Here is a 17,012-nt window from a genome sequence, read left to right as displayed (position 1 = left end):
CTACACTATTATGAAAAGGGAATATCTCAAAAGGCCACTTTTTTTTCTGTTATCAAAACGAGAACAAAAGCCAACTCACTGGCAGTTGATCTCACAGGTTGGGGGAATGGTAAATGCTGCAGTGGGAAAAACACAGTGCAGTATCTGGGCGCATCATTGCTGGAATAAGAAGGTTTTAAGGAGGCGAGATATCTCATGAATGAGAAGGTTAAATTAGTAAAATTACTTTTTCCAAGATCATGAGATAGTGTTATTATGGTAGACAGTGGTAAAAAGAAAGTTGTAGAGTTTTCTTTTTAATAAAAATTAATTTCAATGATATAAAATTTAATTCTTTTTGAATTCGAAACTGAAAACTATTTTATTTATAATTGTAGTGGATGTTAAGAAAAGGCCATATTCGACTGCAGGGTATTTAGTTGAATCACTATTTGTCCCATGTTTACAAACTATCTATGTATTTCTATGCTGCAATTCATTATTTCAAATTTAAAATATTCAATTACAAGAGAATTCAATGAACGTGAGAAAACTTCCAATAAATGAATATCATATATTTGATTTGTAAAGTTAATCTTTTGTTTTCATAGGTTCTGGAAAAAAGCTGGATATGTACCTGTATATCTTCGTCAAACCCCAGTATGTAGTAAAATTTCAATGTTTGCTTATCTTTTTAAAAGTATACATTAGGGAATTAATCTGTAAGAACTTGAAATTAAAATTTACATATTGGATGCTTTTATTTTTTATTCACTGTAGGGCAGTGTTCTTTCAACCTTTTTACAGCTGTAGGGTGCTAAAAGTAGTTGAACAATATAATGTTGAACTCATCTCGATACAATGACTGGCAAAAAAATAAGAGAAATAATTTGAGGATCAATAAAAAATAAATACAGTGAAACCTTCAATGATACTCAATATAATAAATCCCTCTACAACGATACTTTTTCTAGTCTTGTTTGAAAATGCCTATGGCATTTTCTCGATGTCTCTTCAACTGCAGTCTCTCGATATAACAACTGGGTTCATATAGTGCTTAAAAGGCATTAATTTTCATTTCCATTTTTAAGGACCCTTAAAAACTCCTTAAAATCCTTCCAACTGTTTCTAAAAAAAGTCGTGACTTTTCCCCCACCCTGGAATATTTCCGGCTAAGGTTGATGAATGGTTGATGATGAGTATTACTTGATGCTGAAAGAAGATCCCTGAAAAAAAGGAAAAAGAAAAGGCGTGGTGGGGGAGGGAGGAAGATTTCTTTATAGGGATTTCAAGGCAACCCTGTAGCAGGTGGGAACAGCTCTGCCGACGAAAAGCGCAGCTAAGAGATAACGATACCTGATTGGTCGGACTACAGTGGCCACACCAGCTTCTGATATGCTGAGAAAAAAAGGAAAAGAAGATTGTTGTGCTGTCGAAAAATTGACAATGAAATTGAAATAAAGAAGTTAACTAAGTTCTAACTATCATTCCTGTCAGAAAATGATGCTACTACCAGTGGTGGGAACTCTGTGCCAAAATTAATGTCTTACTCCTATAGTGTTTCATATTTTTCTGCATCAAATGGCGTTTTTTTTTTTTTTGTGTACTTAGAAACTCCTCAAAATACTTTTATACCTGCCTTGTATGCACCTTAGAGGAGAAATAGAGAAATGCTTATATTTCTCCTCTATAGTATGTACAATGATGCGCTCAGTGTTAAATTCTCACACTTTCAGAAAAGGGCACAAAAGAACAAAAGTTTTGTTTTCACGTACTATGAAACGATTCTTTCCCAGAGAGTGTGTTTTATTCCTTCGTACTTCAGCACCACCCCCTTCCTCCCATCTTCCATAGTCGCAATTAGAATTATCAGAGAAAATAATTTTTTGAAAAGTAATTTCACTCATCTCCAAAATTTTAAGAGGTATTAAAAAATTTTTTTTTATTAATATTATCATTAATTTTTTTATTTTTTTAAGCTTTATTTTATGAAAAAAAAATTATGCAAAATTTGATAGAGTATTTTCATTCCTCTACAAAATTTGAAGGATTGAAATTGAATTTAGATGCATATTAGATTTTCCTGGCAAGTTCTCGCTCTCGATTTTGTCCCCGAAAATCGGATTGAGGTAACCGCAGCTCCTTATTCAAATTATTGGCCCATCATCAGGCTTTTCACTGTGAAACCCGATCATATCCTGGATTGGGCAGCTGGAGATGGTTTACTCTAGTCCAGTGTTTCTCAATTGCCGACAGTGGTTTCTGTTTTAAAAAAAGAAAAGGAAAAAAAGCCACTGCAAGCAGCAGAAATTACTATGGTCGACCAGTGCTAATTTGTAAATTTTGCCAAATAATGAGTGTTAAATCACCAATGTCACCAAATAACGAGTGCTAAATTGCCAAACATCTTGTTGAATGTTCTGAAATTTGCTCCCATTTTGCAACAATGTCTTTCTGAGTATAACTGAAAAACAAGAAGGCAGCAGGAATCGTGCCGAAAAAATTTAAAACATAATTTTATAGAATTACACCACGCCTTTTCTTTAAGCGAGAGGTGAATAAAGAGTTGCGACAAATATAAATAATTTTGTAAAAAAATCTTTGTCAGCTTTGAATTTTTTTTAATTTTGAATAATTGATGGGGAATGAATATCACTTATAACAGTATCACATAAATTCTCAAAATTCTAAGTTATATTTTTGACCGAAACTTGAAGGTTTTAGAACACTTTGGTGACAACAGAAATGTATGGATTATCTGTATGTGGATTCATTATTTTATGAATTCTTATAATGCTGGGTAACAAATCAAAAGTTGTAATTTCTGAACCACTTCTATGTCTATATTTTTGAGAAGAGGGAAAATTTGGCAAATTAAAAATAAATTTGCATATGTGCCCCACCTTTTTTTTTTTAAAAAAAGGTCCTTAAAACTCCTTAATTTTTATTTAGGAAATTTTTTATGAACCCTGAACTGTGATCCCTCTGCAACAATAATTGTTTTTGCTCCACAGAATGTCATTATATTGAGATTTCACTGTAAATGGAAGACATAATTTTTGCAGACCAGCAAAGAATAAATAAATGAGAGAAATAATCTGAGAAAAGATAAAAATGTAAATATAATTTACAGACCTGCTTGTGGCTAAGATGTTTGTCTTACAAAACAAATATAGAGACTATAATATTTTAATAATAAGCCTGAAATTTTGCAAGGGCTGTAATGAAATGTTTTTGGCCCAGCAGGAAATTCTCACTAATCCGCATTGGTCCACGTACCAGCAGTTGAGTGGAAGAATGCTGCATAATTGTTTTAAAGAGAAAAAATAAAAAAAACTTCCCAAATATCAATTTTTATAATGTTATAAGAATTTAAAAATATTCATAGGACCATCTGGGGGGGGGGGGGAATCTAATGTTAAAATAATTTTTGCCCGATGCAATGAAACTAGTGTATAACAATATTTTTTTCTAGGTTCCTACAGTATCATTATAGGCAGGTTTTACTGTATATTCATTTTCATTTGCCTCTGCAATAAATGTGAAAGTCCTTGAAGAATTTAATGAATTAGTATTTAATTTTGAAAATAGCATTGATTCATTTCCTAGAGTAAGAAGTAGAAAGATTTTTTTTCCTAGAAGACTACTAGAAAAAATGATTTTTTTTCTTTACATTAGAATGAATTGACTGGTGAACATTCTTGTATAATGTTAAAAGCTGTTGAAGGGTTTTCAAGCGCTCCATCCTCATGGCTGAAAGATTTCTGGATAGATTTCAGGAAACGTTATGCTTATTTACTGTCCTATCAATTTCGTTCACTTCGTCCAGCACTTGCTCTTAGTATACTCGATAATAAGTCAACTGGGGAAACTTCATCAGAAAGTGAGTAGTTACTGTTAAATGATAATTTCTTGAAAATAATTTCAAAATTGTTTTTTGTTGTTTTTTTTTTTTGTATCAGTGAAACCAAGGTTTTTAAAAGAAAGTAAGTAATTTCATACAAAATATTTACGCAATTTTCACCATTGCTGTATAATGCAAATGCTCTTGAACAGCTTCATTATGGATATAACCTATATGCAAAAGTTTTTTTTTTTATGTTTTTGATTATGTCTCATTCTTATGATTTTATGTATTCAATAATAGAGTAATGTTTTCTTCTATTTAGATATGGCAAAAGAAGAGCTAGATTATTTTCTCAACCCATATGATATGAAAAGGCTCGAATCATATTCACAAAATCTTTCAGACTACCATCTCATTATGGATTTGCTTCCTGTTGTGTCAAGATTTTATTTCCTCAAACGCTTGAGCAAAGTCTCATTGTCACAAGTGCAGGCTGTAAGTAATCTATTTCTTATATTTTTAATTAATACGGTGAATCCTCTTTATGAGTTTTTGATAGTAATGTTAGCATCACCCTGATACGTGTTGTTACTTAGTTGGTGCTTCAATCTTATTTTGCTTTGCTATCGCTTTAGTGTAAAAAATTCTTTTCTTCTCCCAAACAATCCTTTTTGATCAAAACATGTTTTATATTTTTACTCTTGGTGAAAAAGCCATCATTATATACCATTAATTGTGAAGCTGTATAAAAATTGTTCAAATTTTTTACCCCTACACGTTGGTGCATGCACATATATCAATGCCATCTTGACATCATGTGTTATCAGCTACTTACTTTTGTTCAAAGAATTTTTCAAAAATTCTACTTGGAAACCTCCCGTATCTTAAACAATAATTATATTAAAAAACAAACATATGATTGAACAATTTAGGATGGCCAAAGCAACATTTGAGAAAAATCAGGGATTCCTAGAACCACAAATGACATTTTAGTATCTCGAAATAACATACAATTTGAAAATTACGACACCCAATAAAAAAAAACTGAAGTGCATTGCAAATTATTAGGAAGGGAATTTTTTTTCTGAAACACGCTGAGGCTTAAAATGTGTACCTATCACTTTATTCCACTTAAGTTTGTGGTCAGTTTTTTTCAGTAATCCATATTCACAATTTCTCAGCTGAAAGACTTTCTCAGGGGATCTATGGAACATACTGAACATTGGAAAAAGTACATATAGTAATTTGTGAAACATTAAGCAGTTGCAATCTAACTCCTTACTATGGCTGGAAAAAAAAATTTCAGCTTAAGGGGGGAAATCCTGTTTCACAACAATATGAAAAAAAATTATGGGATTGACCCGGGTTCGAACCCTACTGTGGTGGTCGGCTGAAGTTGGTTTTCTGTGGTTCCCAACTTCAAGGCGCAAATGCGAGCCGATCTTCCCGTTAAAAAGTCTCGCCACAGAGAGCAACAGTCTTACAACGATGAATCATTCAATCATAACACTTCACTCATAGTTAGAAAAACTAGTGGCGGATGGCAGCACTACACATAACAAGCATTACAGAGAAACAACAAAAACTTCACGTCAGGTTTCACTACACGTACACGCACATTCCCGCATGTATCGATTCGTTGGGGGGTTCCGGGATGGGAGGAGTTATGGGCGGGGTGCATGTGTGGTGTAGTAGTAGGTAGGGCCTCCAAAAAATGGCTCGGGGATCCACGATGTTCTTAAGTCAGCCACCTCGTTGGGCAATTTGCCTGTTGTGGCGTTGTATTTGTATTAATGGCGTCTTACTCTGTGCGGGAAAAACGAGTAAAACTTTTCACTAGTTTGTGGGCACCTGAACTAACATTCTCCCTATTGAGTCTCCTACAGAGCCACTCTATTGATCTTCAAATACTTAGCGGATCCAAATGCTCGGGAGCTGTGCCGCACATCATATAAGTGATCCGTGATTATGCCGCAGATCACTTAAGTAATCTGGGAATGTGCCGCGGATAACTTGAGTGATGTAGAACTGCACTGGTTGCAGGACCAATGCTCTAAAACTTTGTCACATGTCACTCAAGGGATCGCTTAATGTGCCACAGATCGCTTAAATGGTCTGGAATTGTGCCACGAGTCACTTAAGCGATCTGTAAATGTGCCACTTGGTTCATTGTTACAAAAATAGATTTAGGGACAGGCCACATCATAACGCCAGGGCCACATTTGGTCCGCACAGGCCGAATGTTTACTGCGGGTCAAGGGTTACCAAGGGCTTAGAGAGGTAGGGTCGCAATGAATTTCTTAAGTAATTTTGGATTCTTAGCCTTCAAATAGCATTGAAATTAACAAAAATTGATTATAATAAAATATATTTTGTTTTGAAAGGTATTTCTTTTAAAAAATATTTTGTGGATTAAAAAAATAAATTTTTGATCATCTGGGGGAAAGCCCCCAATTCAGATTCAGATTTCGCCAATAAGCGTTAGGAAGAAGGGGGCAGAGCGCTGACAGAGGGAGGGTGAGAGTTTTGCTGACTTTTTCTGACAAGAGGGGTGAGTCAAAAATTTGCTGAAAATTTGCTGACATAATACTTGAACAGCCCCTTATTTTAAAGCACACATGTGCTCAACACATGGCCTAAATGTGGCCTGCCTCAAGTGGCTCCGGTACACTTACAGATGAATTAAGTGGCTCGTGGTAAATTCTTACTTCAATTTAGCAGCCCGAGGCACATTCCCAGATTTTTTAGAGTGATTTCCTGGGGGAGCGGGGGGAGATTTTTATGGGCATCTTTTTCTCAGCCACCTCATTGGACTTTTGCCTGTTGTGGCGTTGTATTTGTATCTCTCTCTGGCAGAAGTGACCACAGCTCAAGCAAGATAAAAACAAAATTTATTGCTAACTCAGTACATCACTTCCGATTTCTTTAAATCATTTTAATACTATATACTACCGCAACTCTCTCTCTCTAAATCAAAACTTGTAATTTTTTAACCACTTCTACATCCATATTTTTGAGAAGAGGGAAAATATGTTTGCAAATTCAAAATAAATTTGCATATGTGCCCCGCCCCTTTTTCTGCTGTAAAACTTGTAAGTTATGAAGTTTGCCATGACTCCTTAAAAACTGCTTGAAACTCCTTAAAAAGTCCTTAAAAACTCCTTACTTTTCATTTTGAAAATTTTGTATGAACCCTGTCAAAGTGATGCTGATAATGATTATGGCATCTATTCAAAAAGTCTCGTTACTGGGAGGATTGAAAAAGTGGCAAACCATTATAAAGGCATAAACTATTATACATATGGTAACAGGATAAGAGAAATGACAAACCATTGTAAAGGCATATACACGTTTTAAATGCATTGCTAGGGAACCACGGTAACCAAAGTAAATGTTCGGGAAGTGATTGTTGAGGCCCAAAACACAATACTCCATAATGAGTTTTTTATAAATGCAAATTTTATAGAAATAAAACATTTGTAAAGCGCTAGGTAGCCATGATGATAAGAAGCTTGAAAACCCTGATCTCTTTTGATACTCTATGATTGGGTGAGTGGTTTTACTTTTAAATTTTTATTATTTTATCAATCTCTATTCTTTAATGATATTGTTAGATACCATTAAATGTTATTTCTGGGGTATTCGGCTGGGGAAATGCTTGTTACAAAACTGTGTATAGCACCTATTAACGGTTATTAATTTTTTCTATTTTCCATAATGTAATGTAATGTTTCTTATTTAAAACTTTGTTTCGTTACCATCAGGCTATCCTGATTTCTTTGGGATTACAGCATAAAACAGTTGATGAGCTGTCTATTGAACTTGACTTGCCATCTACTCAGATTCTTGGATTATTCAATCGAACTATGAGAAAAATCACTCAGGAACTTATGGACATTGCAGAAACGGCTGTAAAAGCAACCATGATCGAAATGCAAGATGTCAATATGGAACCTACTGATGTATCTCTGAATCAGGAACTGGTGGGTATCTTGTTAATTAAGATTTTTATCACTATTAAAAACATGAAAAAGTGGAAATAAAAAATACATGGAGGGCAAAAGTCCTTGACATGATTTGAAACAAAATCAACCAATTGACACAAAAAAGTGTGGTTTGCATTAAAACACTTAACATTGAGTTTTTTTTTCACTCATAGATAGTGCTGCATTGCGGAAAAACTGGCCATTACACACAACCCATGTATAATTAATGTTTTTGATTTGTGTCACATAAAACTTATTATTGTAACAAAGGAGATTTATCAGGACAAAATTCAGATTTTTGCCATTCCACGAATTTTCCCTTTGCAGACAAGCATCTTTTGGCAGCAGGACGGCATTCCCCTACATTGGGGAAAAATTATATGAGAGTCATTCAATCAGAAATTCCCTGACCAATATATTGGATGAGATGGCCCTCTGTTATGGCCCCCTTGGTCTCCAGATTTACCCCGCTCCTTGATTTCTTTTTAGGGGGATTTGCAAAAGACAAAGATTACACAACACATATTAACACCATCAAAGAATTGAAAACAAGGATCTCTAAAGTAATTAAGAAAGCCTCTTCTGTTTTTTTATGTCAACTGATACAGAAATTAAAATAGATTATAATTTGAAAATACGAAAGGTGCTCATATTGAAATGTAGATTGTCTTATGTAACACAAATCATAACATTAATTATACGCTGTGTGTATTGCATTTATGTCATTTATTTATTTATTTTTGAGGTACAATGTCATCTATGAGTGAAAAAAATTGAAATTAATCAAAAATAACAAAATGTATACCATGATAAATAAGTATTTTAGTGCAATTTGCACCTTTTGTGGTGATTCCTTGATCTTTTTTATTATTTTTAAAATTTGTCTAGGACTTTTTGCCTACACTGTATATTCACACTTTAAGAGCTTTTGTTTTTCCTTCAGTTGATATGCTTGATTTTATTACATGTACAGTCCTTCCCCCCCCCCCCCCGTATTCGCGGGGGTTATGTTCCGGGAGTAGCCGCAAATAACAGAAACCATAGGTTTTTTTTATCGTATATCTCGTTTATTGAACATCATGAGAAAGCAGGGTGAGGTAGAAGGGAATGTAAAACAGGGTGCAGCGATTGTTGGTGATGTTTTCTGAAAGAACGTCATGATTTTTCTGTTTGCCGTGTCTTCTTCATATCATCAAGTATGTTGGAGTATGTTGACAAGGCTTCCTCTACTAATTTTTCTACATGTGAAAAACGTAAAATGGAAGGATCTATGTTATGAAAATAATTGATTGCTAATTTGAGCTTGCGATTCCCTTCCGCTATGTTACTTGTGATGTGAACTTCTACTTCTTTATCTCGATCTTCTTCATCTGGGTTCTGCTTCAGTTTTAGGATCAGTCAACTGCATTAACTCCTCCTCGGTCAACCCGGTATCAAAAGAACTTTGATAATAGCTTGCATTCACTCTCAAGGTACTTCCTGGCTTCCGGAACGAGAAACTGTTTAAACCAATCCAAGAAAAGTGTTTTCATAGTCCACTGTTCGTCCAAAATATTGGGAGCTTTGGCTTATCCTTCCCTTCAACGCTCGCAGATTTGAAAATGATGGTGGGCTTTATCATGTACCCATATGCATTTGCGCAAAACAACATAGTAAGTCTATTTCTACTTACCTTAAAAAACCAGGAGCTCACTTTTTTTTCTCTTGCTTAACTTCTTTGCTGCATTTTCTTCTAAAATAGTGTAGTTTCGTCAACGTTAAACACTTGCTGAGGTGTATAACCCTTCTCTTCAATAATTTAAGTCTGGAAATTTTCTAGCTTCCTTCTGGTCGGAAGAGGCTTGATCGCCAGTGCTTTTTAAATTGCTTGATCCGAATCGTTTCTTAAACCTATGAAACAACCTTTACTTGATAAAATTCTGATGAAATAGACGTTTCACCAGACCTTTCCTTATGGAAGAGTAAAATTTTTTGTCGTTTCTGTTATAATATTACAATCAATTGGATACCTTTACCCTTTTTTGTGTCAGTCTTGTACCCACAAAAAACAGCATTTTGTGTATGTGAAACACACGGATCCCATAGGCGCTGCAAAGTTTTGACTGCCACGGGTGCAGCTACAGCTGAACGAATTTCAGATTCATTTTTCTTGATATATCTCACCGTAGATTCGTTGATTCCGTGATGGCGGATCACAGCAGGTATTGACTTCGCCAACATAGTCAATATATTCAATTTTTTTTGTTAAGTTTTCACTTTTATTTACCTTTTCAAAGCATTATCAGTAGCACTAGAAGAATGAGCCATCCTAAACAAGCGCAACTTAAATTTTGTAAACAAAACACGTGAACAACGATTGCTGAGTGTTGTCGAAAAAAATTTCCAATAAGGGAAAAAAACCCGCGAATACGGAAACCGCGAATATGGGGGGGGGGGCAACTGTATATTGTAATTTTTACATTTGAATGAATATTTTTTTCAGGCTGAAGCTGAGAGCGAAATAAAATTCAAGCAAAAACTAGAGATGCAAAAATTGAAAGACATGGACTTCTCTCAGTATGCTGTGAAGGGATCCGAACAGGAATGGCAGACTGCTCTTCAGAGTAAAGCAAAAAATCTAGTGAGCATAAAAAGGTAATTTTCAGTGCTAATTTTTCCCATACGTCTTATTTATCATTTTATTTTAACTTTTATAGCAATTTCACATAATAAATGCTTTGACGAAATAAGCACAGACACAATGGTCCTTACAGTTGAATTTTGTTATCTAAAAATTAGTATCTCAAATTTGAGTTATATAACTTGAATACATTGAAAATACAAGATGGGCGAGAATGACACATTTTAAAAATTGATTAAAAAAATCAGCCTATTGACATGAAGAAAGTGCAGTTTGCAGCAAATAGCTTAGTTTTTTTTATCTATGATTTGAAGAAAACGAGAATGGGGGTATATATGCAGCCCAAAAGGGCGTATGCAAGTTTGTATTGCATTGAATATTCATGAATTATTAATGGACTCGGCGACCTTGGAAGGTTGGGGTGGGGGGGTTCATGTGACATGAGCCCTCTAGGTTCCAGTGCCACTGAGGTGCTGTGTTTAATGAACTTTGAATTAAAATGGGTACCCCTCCCTTCCCATGGCAAAGCCAAAATTCATCACTACTGATGAGCTTTAAGTGAATGTTGGCATGTCTGCATTTTGAACGTTTTAGAAAACATTTCTCAAGAGAAAACTGTTATGATAAATATGATAAGTATTTTACTGCAAATCTCACTTTTTCAGGCTGATTAGTTTGATTTTTTTTTATAAATTTTTAAGGTGAGTCATGGAGTTTTCAACTATGCTCCGTATTGTATAGAACAGTTTTCGTTGATATAGACCCCCCCCCTAATGAAATGTGATGCTTCACTACTCGTATATAGTAAAGGACCAATTTTCCGTGAATCTCTTGCAATGAAGATCAATTTGGAGCACTCCCTCATAATATCCAAACTGTATTGTTTTGCGTGATTCACATATCACAACAAATTGATGTAATAAATGTAATTTGGCAGCACCAAATGTGTAATTTGTGTATAATGGCAGTGAATTAATATGATACTACAAGCCCCTTATAAAGTACTCTTGGACCGTGAGAGTCAGTTCCAATAAATAATAATTTATTGGAAGGTGAAGCTGTAGTAATTTCATTTGTTATTAATAGCACATAAATATAATCAAAAAGATCCTAAATTGCCAATAAGGGGTTTATTGAAAATCCAAGTTGAACAGGGTGGAAAATTACTTTCGGGGGGGGGGGCCTTTATATTTACATTCAATCTTCCATTTGAAAATGTCTCTCTGCAGGAGAGTAGACAGACTTTCAACATGAAAATTCAGTCATTTGTTATTTCCACTTCAAAATATGGAAGCATATGGCAGCACCAACGTAAATGTAAAACAAGCTCAGCAACATAAATACATTTTAGGGCCACACATACATGCTCAGAACATATATTTCGGCATGTACCAATTTATGGGGGGAAAATTAATGGGGGGGAGGAAACAAGGTCCATCAATGACAGAAGCTCGTCAGCATCCAACTGGTGTAGTATGTCGCCTAACTCTATTTACAAGGAAACATGGATATTTGAACTGAATTTTACTAAAAAAAAAAATTCTAATTTTGATTTACTCTTGACATATCCCTGAATAACTTTTTTTTTTCATGTGCCAGGTTGAGAAACACTGATTAATAGTTCAAAATTTGTTTCTTGGGCCTTGATTTTATTAGCTTAATTTCTTTTAGACTAATGTAATCTGTATGTATGTAATATTCATTCCTGTTACAGTAATAAAAAAATATATTTTATCTCCAATTTCTGTAGCATTGCAAAACCTCCATCAAACCCTGAAGAAGGGCAAAAGCAGAAGAAATTTGAAAAGAATCGAAAGAAGAAAAAAAGAACGAACAGCCAACGCTAGTTTTTCCCCTCCTAATGTAAAATTATCAGAACTGTAATACTGAAATGTTTGTATGACTTCAGTAAATCTGTTTATTTCATGTGACTTCGTTAAATGTTTGTAAATAAAATCATGAAATTTTTGAAAATTTCTGAACTATATTCAAATACAGTAGAACCTCGATTATCTGTGAAGCAGATTAACCATGCTATGAAAATTTTGGTTTCGTGTTTGGTTCTCTATCTGTGTTGTTGTTAGTGGTGTTTTTTCTTTGGTTACATAAGATTTTGTGAAGGTTGATAATGAAAACAAGCATTCCCATTACGTATAACTGCTGGATTTCTCCATTCTTTTCATAGGCCCTCTCCCATTCTCAGAGGTGAAATCTCATGCCAACAGCTCTGAGCATCGCCCCAGAGTGATGGATATTTGAAGATTGATAGCCAAGTGCAGATGATGCCAGGAAAAGCTTCTCATGTATAGGGGGTGTTAGTTGAAATGTATTGCTTTTTCTTACAATTGAAAGACAAGCAGAGAAGGGAACTCTGTGCCAAAACTAACATCTTTCCCCAATAATGTATTTTACTGCACCAAATAGCCAATTTTGTTTTGGTGTGTGCGGGAATTCGGAAAAGGACGCTAAAAAATTTTGTTCTTGTTTGTCGTGAAACGATTCTTTCTGAGAGTGCGTATTTTATTCTTCCGTACTTTAGCACCATCTCCCACAGTCGCGCTATCTCGTGACCTTGTACTGTATTCGAAGAAAGAAAAACTTCGCTGGCTAACCATGCGTGCTTTGCACTACAAAGATATTTTTTTCCCATTTGAATGAAAATTTTCAATCCAAAAATATTTAATTTTTATTTATCCTTTCCTTTACCACAAAACTTTTTCTTCAAGTGCCACAAACACATATCGAACCGGTCATCCATCCGGTCTCTCCTTGAAAAAAAATTTACGAAATTACGGATATAAAGTTAGGTTTTATTATTTATTTTGTTTCCGAATCAATTTTCAAATTTTTTCACCAAGTTCCTTCTCGACTTTGTCCCCGAAAATCGGATTGGGATAACCACGGCCCCTTATTTAAATTATCAGCTGCTCATCGGGCTTTTCATCGCGGAACCCAGATAATCGTGGCCGTGCAGCTGAAGCTGGTTTACAATGGTCTTTTAACTTCATAAAGCGCAAATGCGAGTCAGTTCTTGTTTTCAAAAAAAAAAGGAAAGAAAAAGTCTTCCACTGCAAGCAGCAGAAATTATTATGGTCGATCGTCATTGCGTCAAATCTCGTTGATTGGTGAAAAAAAAAATTTCATTCCGGATAAAAGAGCTAGTCTGCCAAATCACGAATGCTAATTTGGAAACTTCGCCATATAACGAATGCCAAATCGCCTTTGGAACAAGTATTAACGCCTCCTGAGCATATAAACACTGCTTAATGAACGAAGAACATTTAAGGTTAAGGTTTTTATGGTTTCAAAACCATATTTATTCACTCCTTGTCAACAGGGGCGTCTGCACGGGGCAGATACTATATGAGTGGCGCCGAGAGAGTCAGTCTGGAGCCAATAAAGAAAAAAAATGATCGTCAAAAAGTGGAAAAAAATTTTCTTTAACCCTTTCACACACAAAAAAAATTGACAAGAAATTCGGATCATCTCGATTTCGCGAATGGGGGGGATAAATACGGTAACCTTGTCCTAACTTAATCGCACGTTAGAAAAAGGAAAGAAGTTGTAGAAGAGAGAAAAAACAAATTAAAGGAACAGTATAATGAATAAGTACAGATAAGAGTAAGGTATATGCGAAGCAGATTTCTCTCTTCTCACCCAACCTGTATATAATAGAAAGATACTTCATATATGAGGGGGGGGGGGCACTATGCTTAGAAATATTCACACTAATTCTGCCTTAGATTAATTACTTCGTAAATATAAAATTTCATTTAGTTATTTGTTTATATATAGATTTATAGAATATTTTCACACAGTTTTCATTAGCGTCTAAGCTTTTGGTACGAGGTTGGTGTGCTTGGTCTCATATTTCTGTAGGCAAAAACATGGAATATTGCAAAACGAAACGTGGAAATGATATGTCGGTTTGCGTGTGTGTTTATAAGTTTTTCCCCCCATAATTAATGTTCCGAAATCAGAAAAACTTTTAATGCAATTGAATGAATTAGCATATTATAAATTTTCTTTGAGTTTTTTGTTGTATCATAAAATAGAGATACAGATTATACGGATGACGAAAAATAATGTAGTACTTTTTAAATTAAATTGTTTGAATTCAATTTAAATTGCAATAAATTGAAATCTTCTCCTACGTATCGTTAAAAAAAATAAATTATGATAGTTTCAAATAGCACATCACTTGTTATTCTATTAATCATCATCTGGCTTTTTATTGCAGTATTCACGTTAGATAAGTGTTTAAATAAAATGTTACTCAAAGGCACTGAAAGTAAATAAAGATTTAGATATCGTGGAGTGTTTTTATATGTACGATATGAGTTGTTTCTAAATTCAAGGGTCGCTCAGTATTTCGACCCCCCCCCCCCCGAACTTCAAGTTATCCATCTGCCAGTTTCAACTTCCAAAAATGCTTAATTAACTCTGTGGAATTTTATATGTATATATATATATACCATTTTTAATGTATGTTCAAAAGCCGGGGGGGGGGGGGCTTTTGTTCCCGCCCCCCTAAATGACGGGCCTGTTTGCAAGATGAACTTTCGTTATCAATTTAAAATTCTTGTTGAATTCGTCCGAAATTTCCAGTTTTTTTAGAGAGAGCGTTTTTTCTTTTTCCGACTTTACGAATGATGAATTTGACAGTCAGCAAGCAGTGCCGTCTGAACGCATGGACCCACCCGAGCACAGCCCGGGGGCCTCAAGAGAAGAGGGGGGGGGGGCCTCACAAAAATGGGAAGTAACTGAAATTTTCGAGAATTCTCTAGGTTGGGCCTCAGAATAATCAGTTGGCCCGGAGGCCCATGATGCTCTTAAGACAGCCCTGTCAGCAAGCAAAGCACCACATCGAAAGAAAGTTCTACAGGAAATGATCGAAAGAACTTGCTGTGCATGTGTGCCTATTTTCGGCAGACCTGTACCCCCCAAATGCTTACAGTAGACTTTCTCACCCTCTCGGGATAACGTTGAAAACATAGGGAGAGAAAAAATTCTGAAAGGTCATATGGCCGTCAAAACAATTGAAACAGATTTCTTCGGGACTCTCCACATCTGCGTATTCTCAGAAAGAGGCAATAAACAAATCACCTAAGTGTCCACTCTAAATGGTCATCAGCCATCTCACTGGCAATTTTCGTATACGTCAGCAATCACCCTAAAATTTATGTCTTTTGCGGTGACAATATGCTAGAACTGTTGCAGCAACGCTTTTTCACTGCATACAAAAATTTTGTGCGCATTTGATGGATATAAATTAAGTTTTTCTTTTTTCAAAAGTTTCCGAGTTTTAGTCGAAGTTAAAACGTCGAATAATTGAGGTTTTACGTTAAATAAATGAATGAAATATTTTAACATTAAAATGTATTTGTTGTATAAAATGTATTGTTACCACAATTGCTACCCAAGTTAAATGTCGTATAAACATGAAAGTTGTATAACTGAGTGACGTATGAACGAGGTTACTCTGTAATTTGTAGATATGCCCTATTAAAACTAATCGTTTTTAAACTTTATGAAACACAATTCAACAAACATCGCAACTGGCCTCGATGCAGGGCCAAACTCTTCTGACATAGATTTATTATAGTTAACTCTTAATGCTCAAAATAAAAATTTAACAAAAATTCAAATTTTTAGCTTTGCTTACCGTTCTTTTGGGCTAGAACCGTAGGATTCATCCACGTGGGAAAAAAATTAATCCTTTATGTACACAAACTCGTTCAACTATTTTACTAGAAGATTTCGAACAACTGTATTTTTGCAGACGCGAACCGTAAATATTTTTCTGTGTCACAATATGTCTGTGAATAGAAGTTTTGAGTGGAGATGTGTCCTCAAGACAGTACAGCGAATAAAAAAGGCCGATGCAGAATGTAGCCTTTTTTTTCAGAAGCATGAAAAAACCCCTTGATTTGTTCGGACTGGGAGAGGGAGCGGGTTACTAGAGGGGCCGTGAGCGAAATCACGTGATTCAGTGCACACGTCATTACAGCCATTTCGTGCAATAATTTTAGCGGGAAAACGCTTTAAACGAGAAATATGGATGAGTATCAGTAATAAGAGTTGGCACCAGAGAGTCGCAGGACCCAAGGAGGAAAAAGTAACGCGGGATCCACTGTATACAAAAGCTTGCAGCATAGCTGTCTCAGTATCGACCCGCCCACGAGAGTGGGGCTGGCGGAGCTTCAGGCCTGGGGCCAGGACCATTCTTGTCATTTTTGTCTTTTTTCCACACTATTAGTTCACTATAGAGGGAGTCCGCTGAAGAGCGCAGCCTACGGGCCCCTGTTCCAGGATGTTGGGGGGGGGGGGTTCATGCGCTTTATCGGCAACCAGAGGCAATTTCACTGTGGAATACGACGTCTGTTTACTCCAATTTTCATTCTATCCAGACATTATGGCCTTCTATGAACTGAAACAGCAGGGGTCGCGTGGTAGCCCTGTAGGTCCCTACACACGCTAGACGACTAGATAAGGATTATTCTAGTGGCTTCCCTTATTCTAGTGGCTTTAGCCCTGAGGACACACAAAAGGCTGGTGTCCTTGACGGCTCAGTGGCCAT

General features: G+C 35.5%; 1 protein-coding gene across 1 annotated transcript in view; it reads left to right on the top strand.

Annotated features, from left to right (window-relative positions):
* The window catches only part of l(1)G0020 (RNA cytidine acetyltransferase l(1)G0020), a 43,496-nt gene extending 31,195 nt beyond the window's left edge, over positions 1-12,301 (top strand). Inside the window, exons 14-19 of the mRNA XM_089237961.1 lie at positions 591-639; positions 3,658-3,862; positions 4,149-4,321; positions 7,591-7,809; positions 10,295-10,446; positions 12,183-12,301. Of these exons, the coding sequence (XP_089094087.1) occupies positions 591-639; positions 3,658-3,862; positions 4,149-4,321; positions 7,591-7,809; positions 10,295-10,446; positions 12,183-12,279 (895 nt within the window). The 3' untranslated portion in view covers positions 12,280-12,301. The remainder of the gene's footprint in view (positions 1-590; positions 640-3,657; positions 3,863-4,148; positions 4,322-7,590; positions 7,810-10,294; positions 10,447-12,182) is intronic.
* Positions 12,302-17,012: the final 4,711 nt, after the last annotated feature.

Source organism: Pholcus phalangioides, unplaced genomic scaffold (genome assembly GCF_987345545.1).
Source record: "Pholcus phalangioides strain wild (caught in Gottingen) unplaced genomic scaffold, Ppha-v1.0 ptg000010l_1, whole genome shotgun sequence".
NCBI lineage: Eukaryota > Metazoa > Arthropoda > Arachnida > Araneae > Pholcidae > Pholcus > Pholcus phalangioides.
The sequence above is the reverse complement of the archived record's forward strand: the minus strand, read 5'-3'. Positions and strand labels throughout refer to the sequence as shown.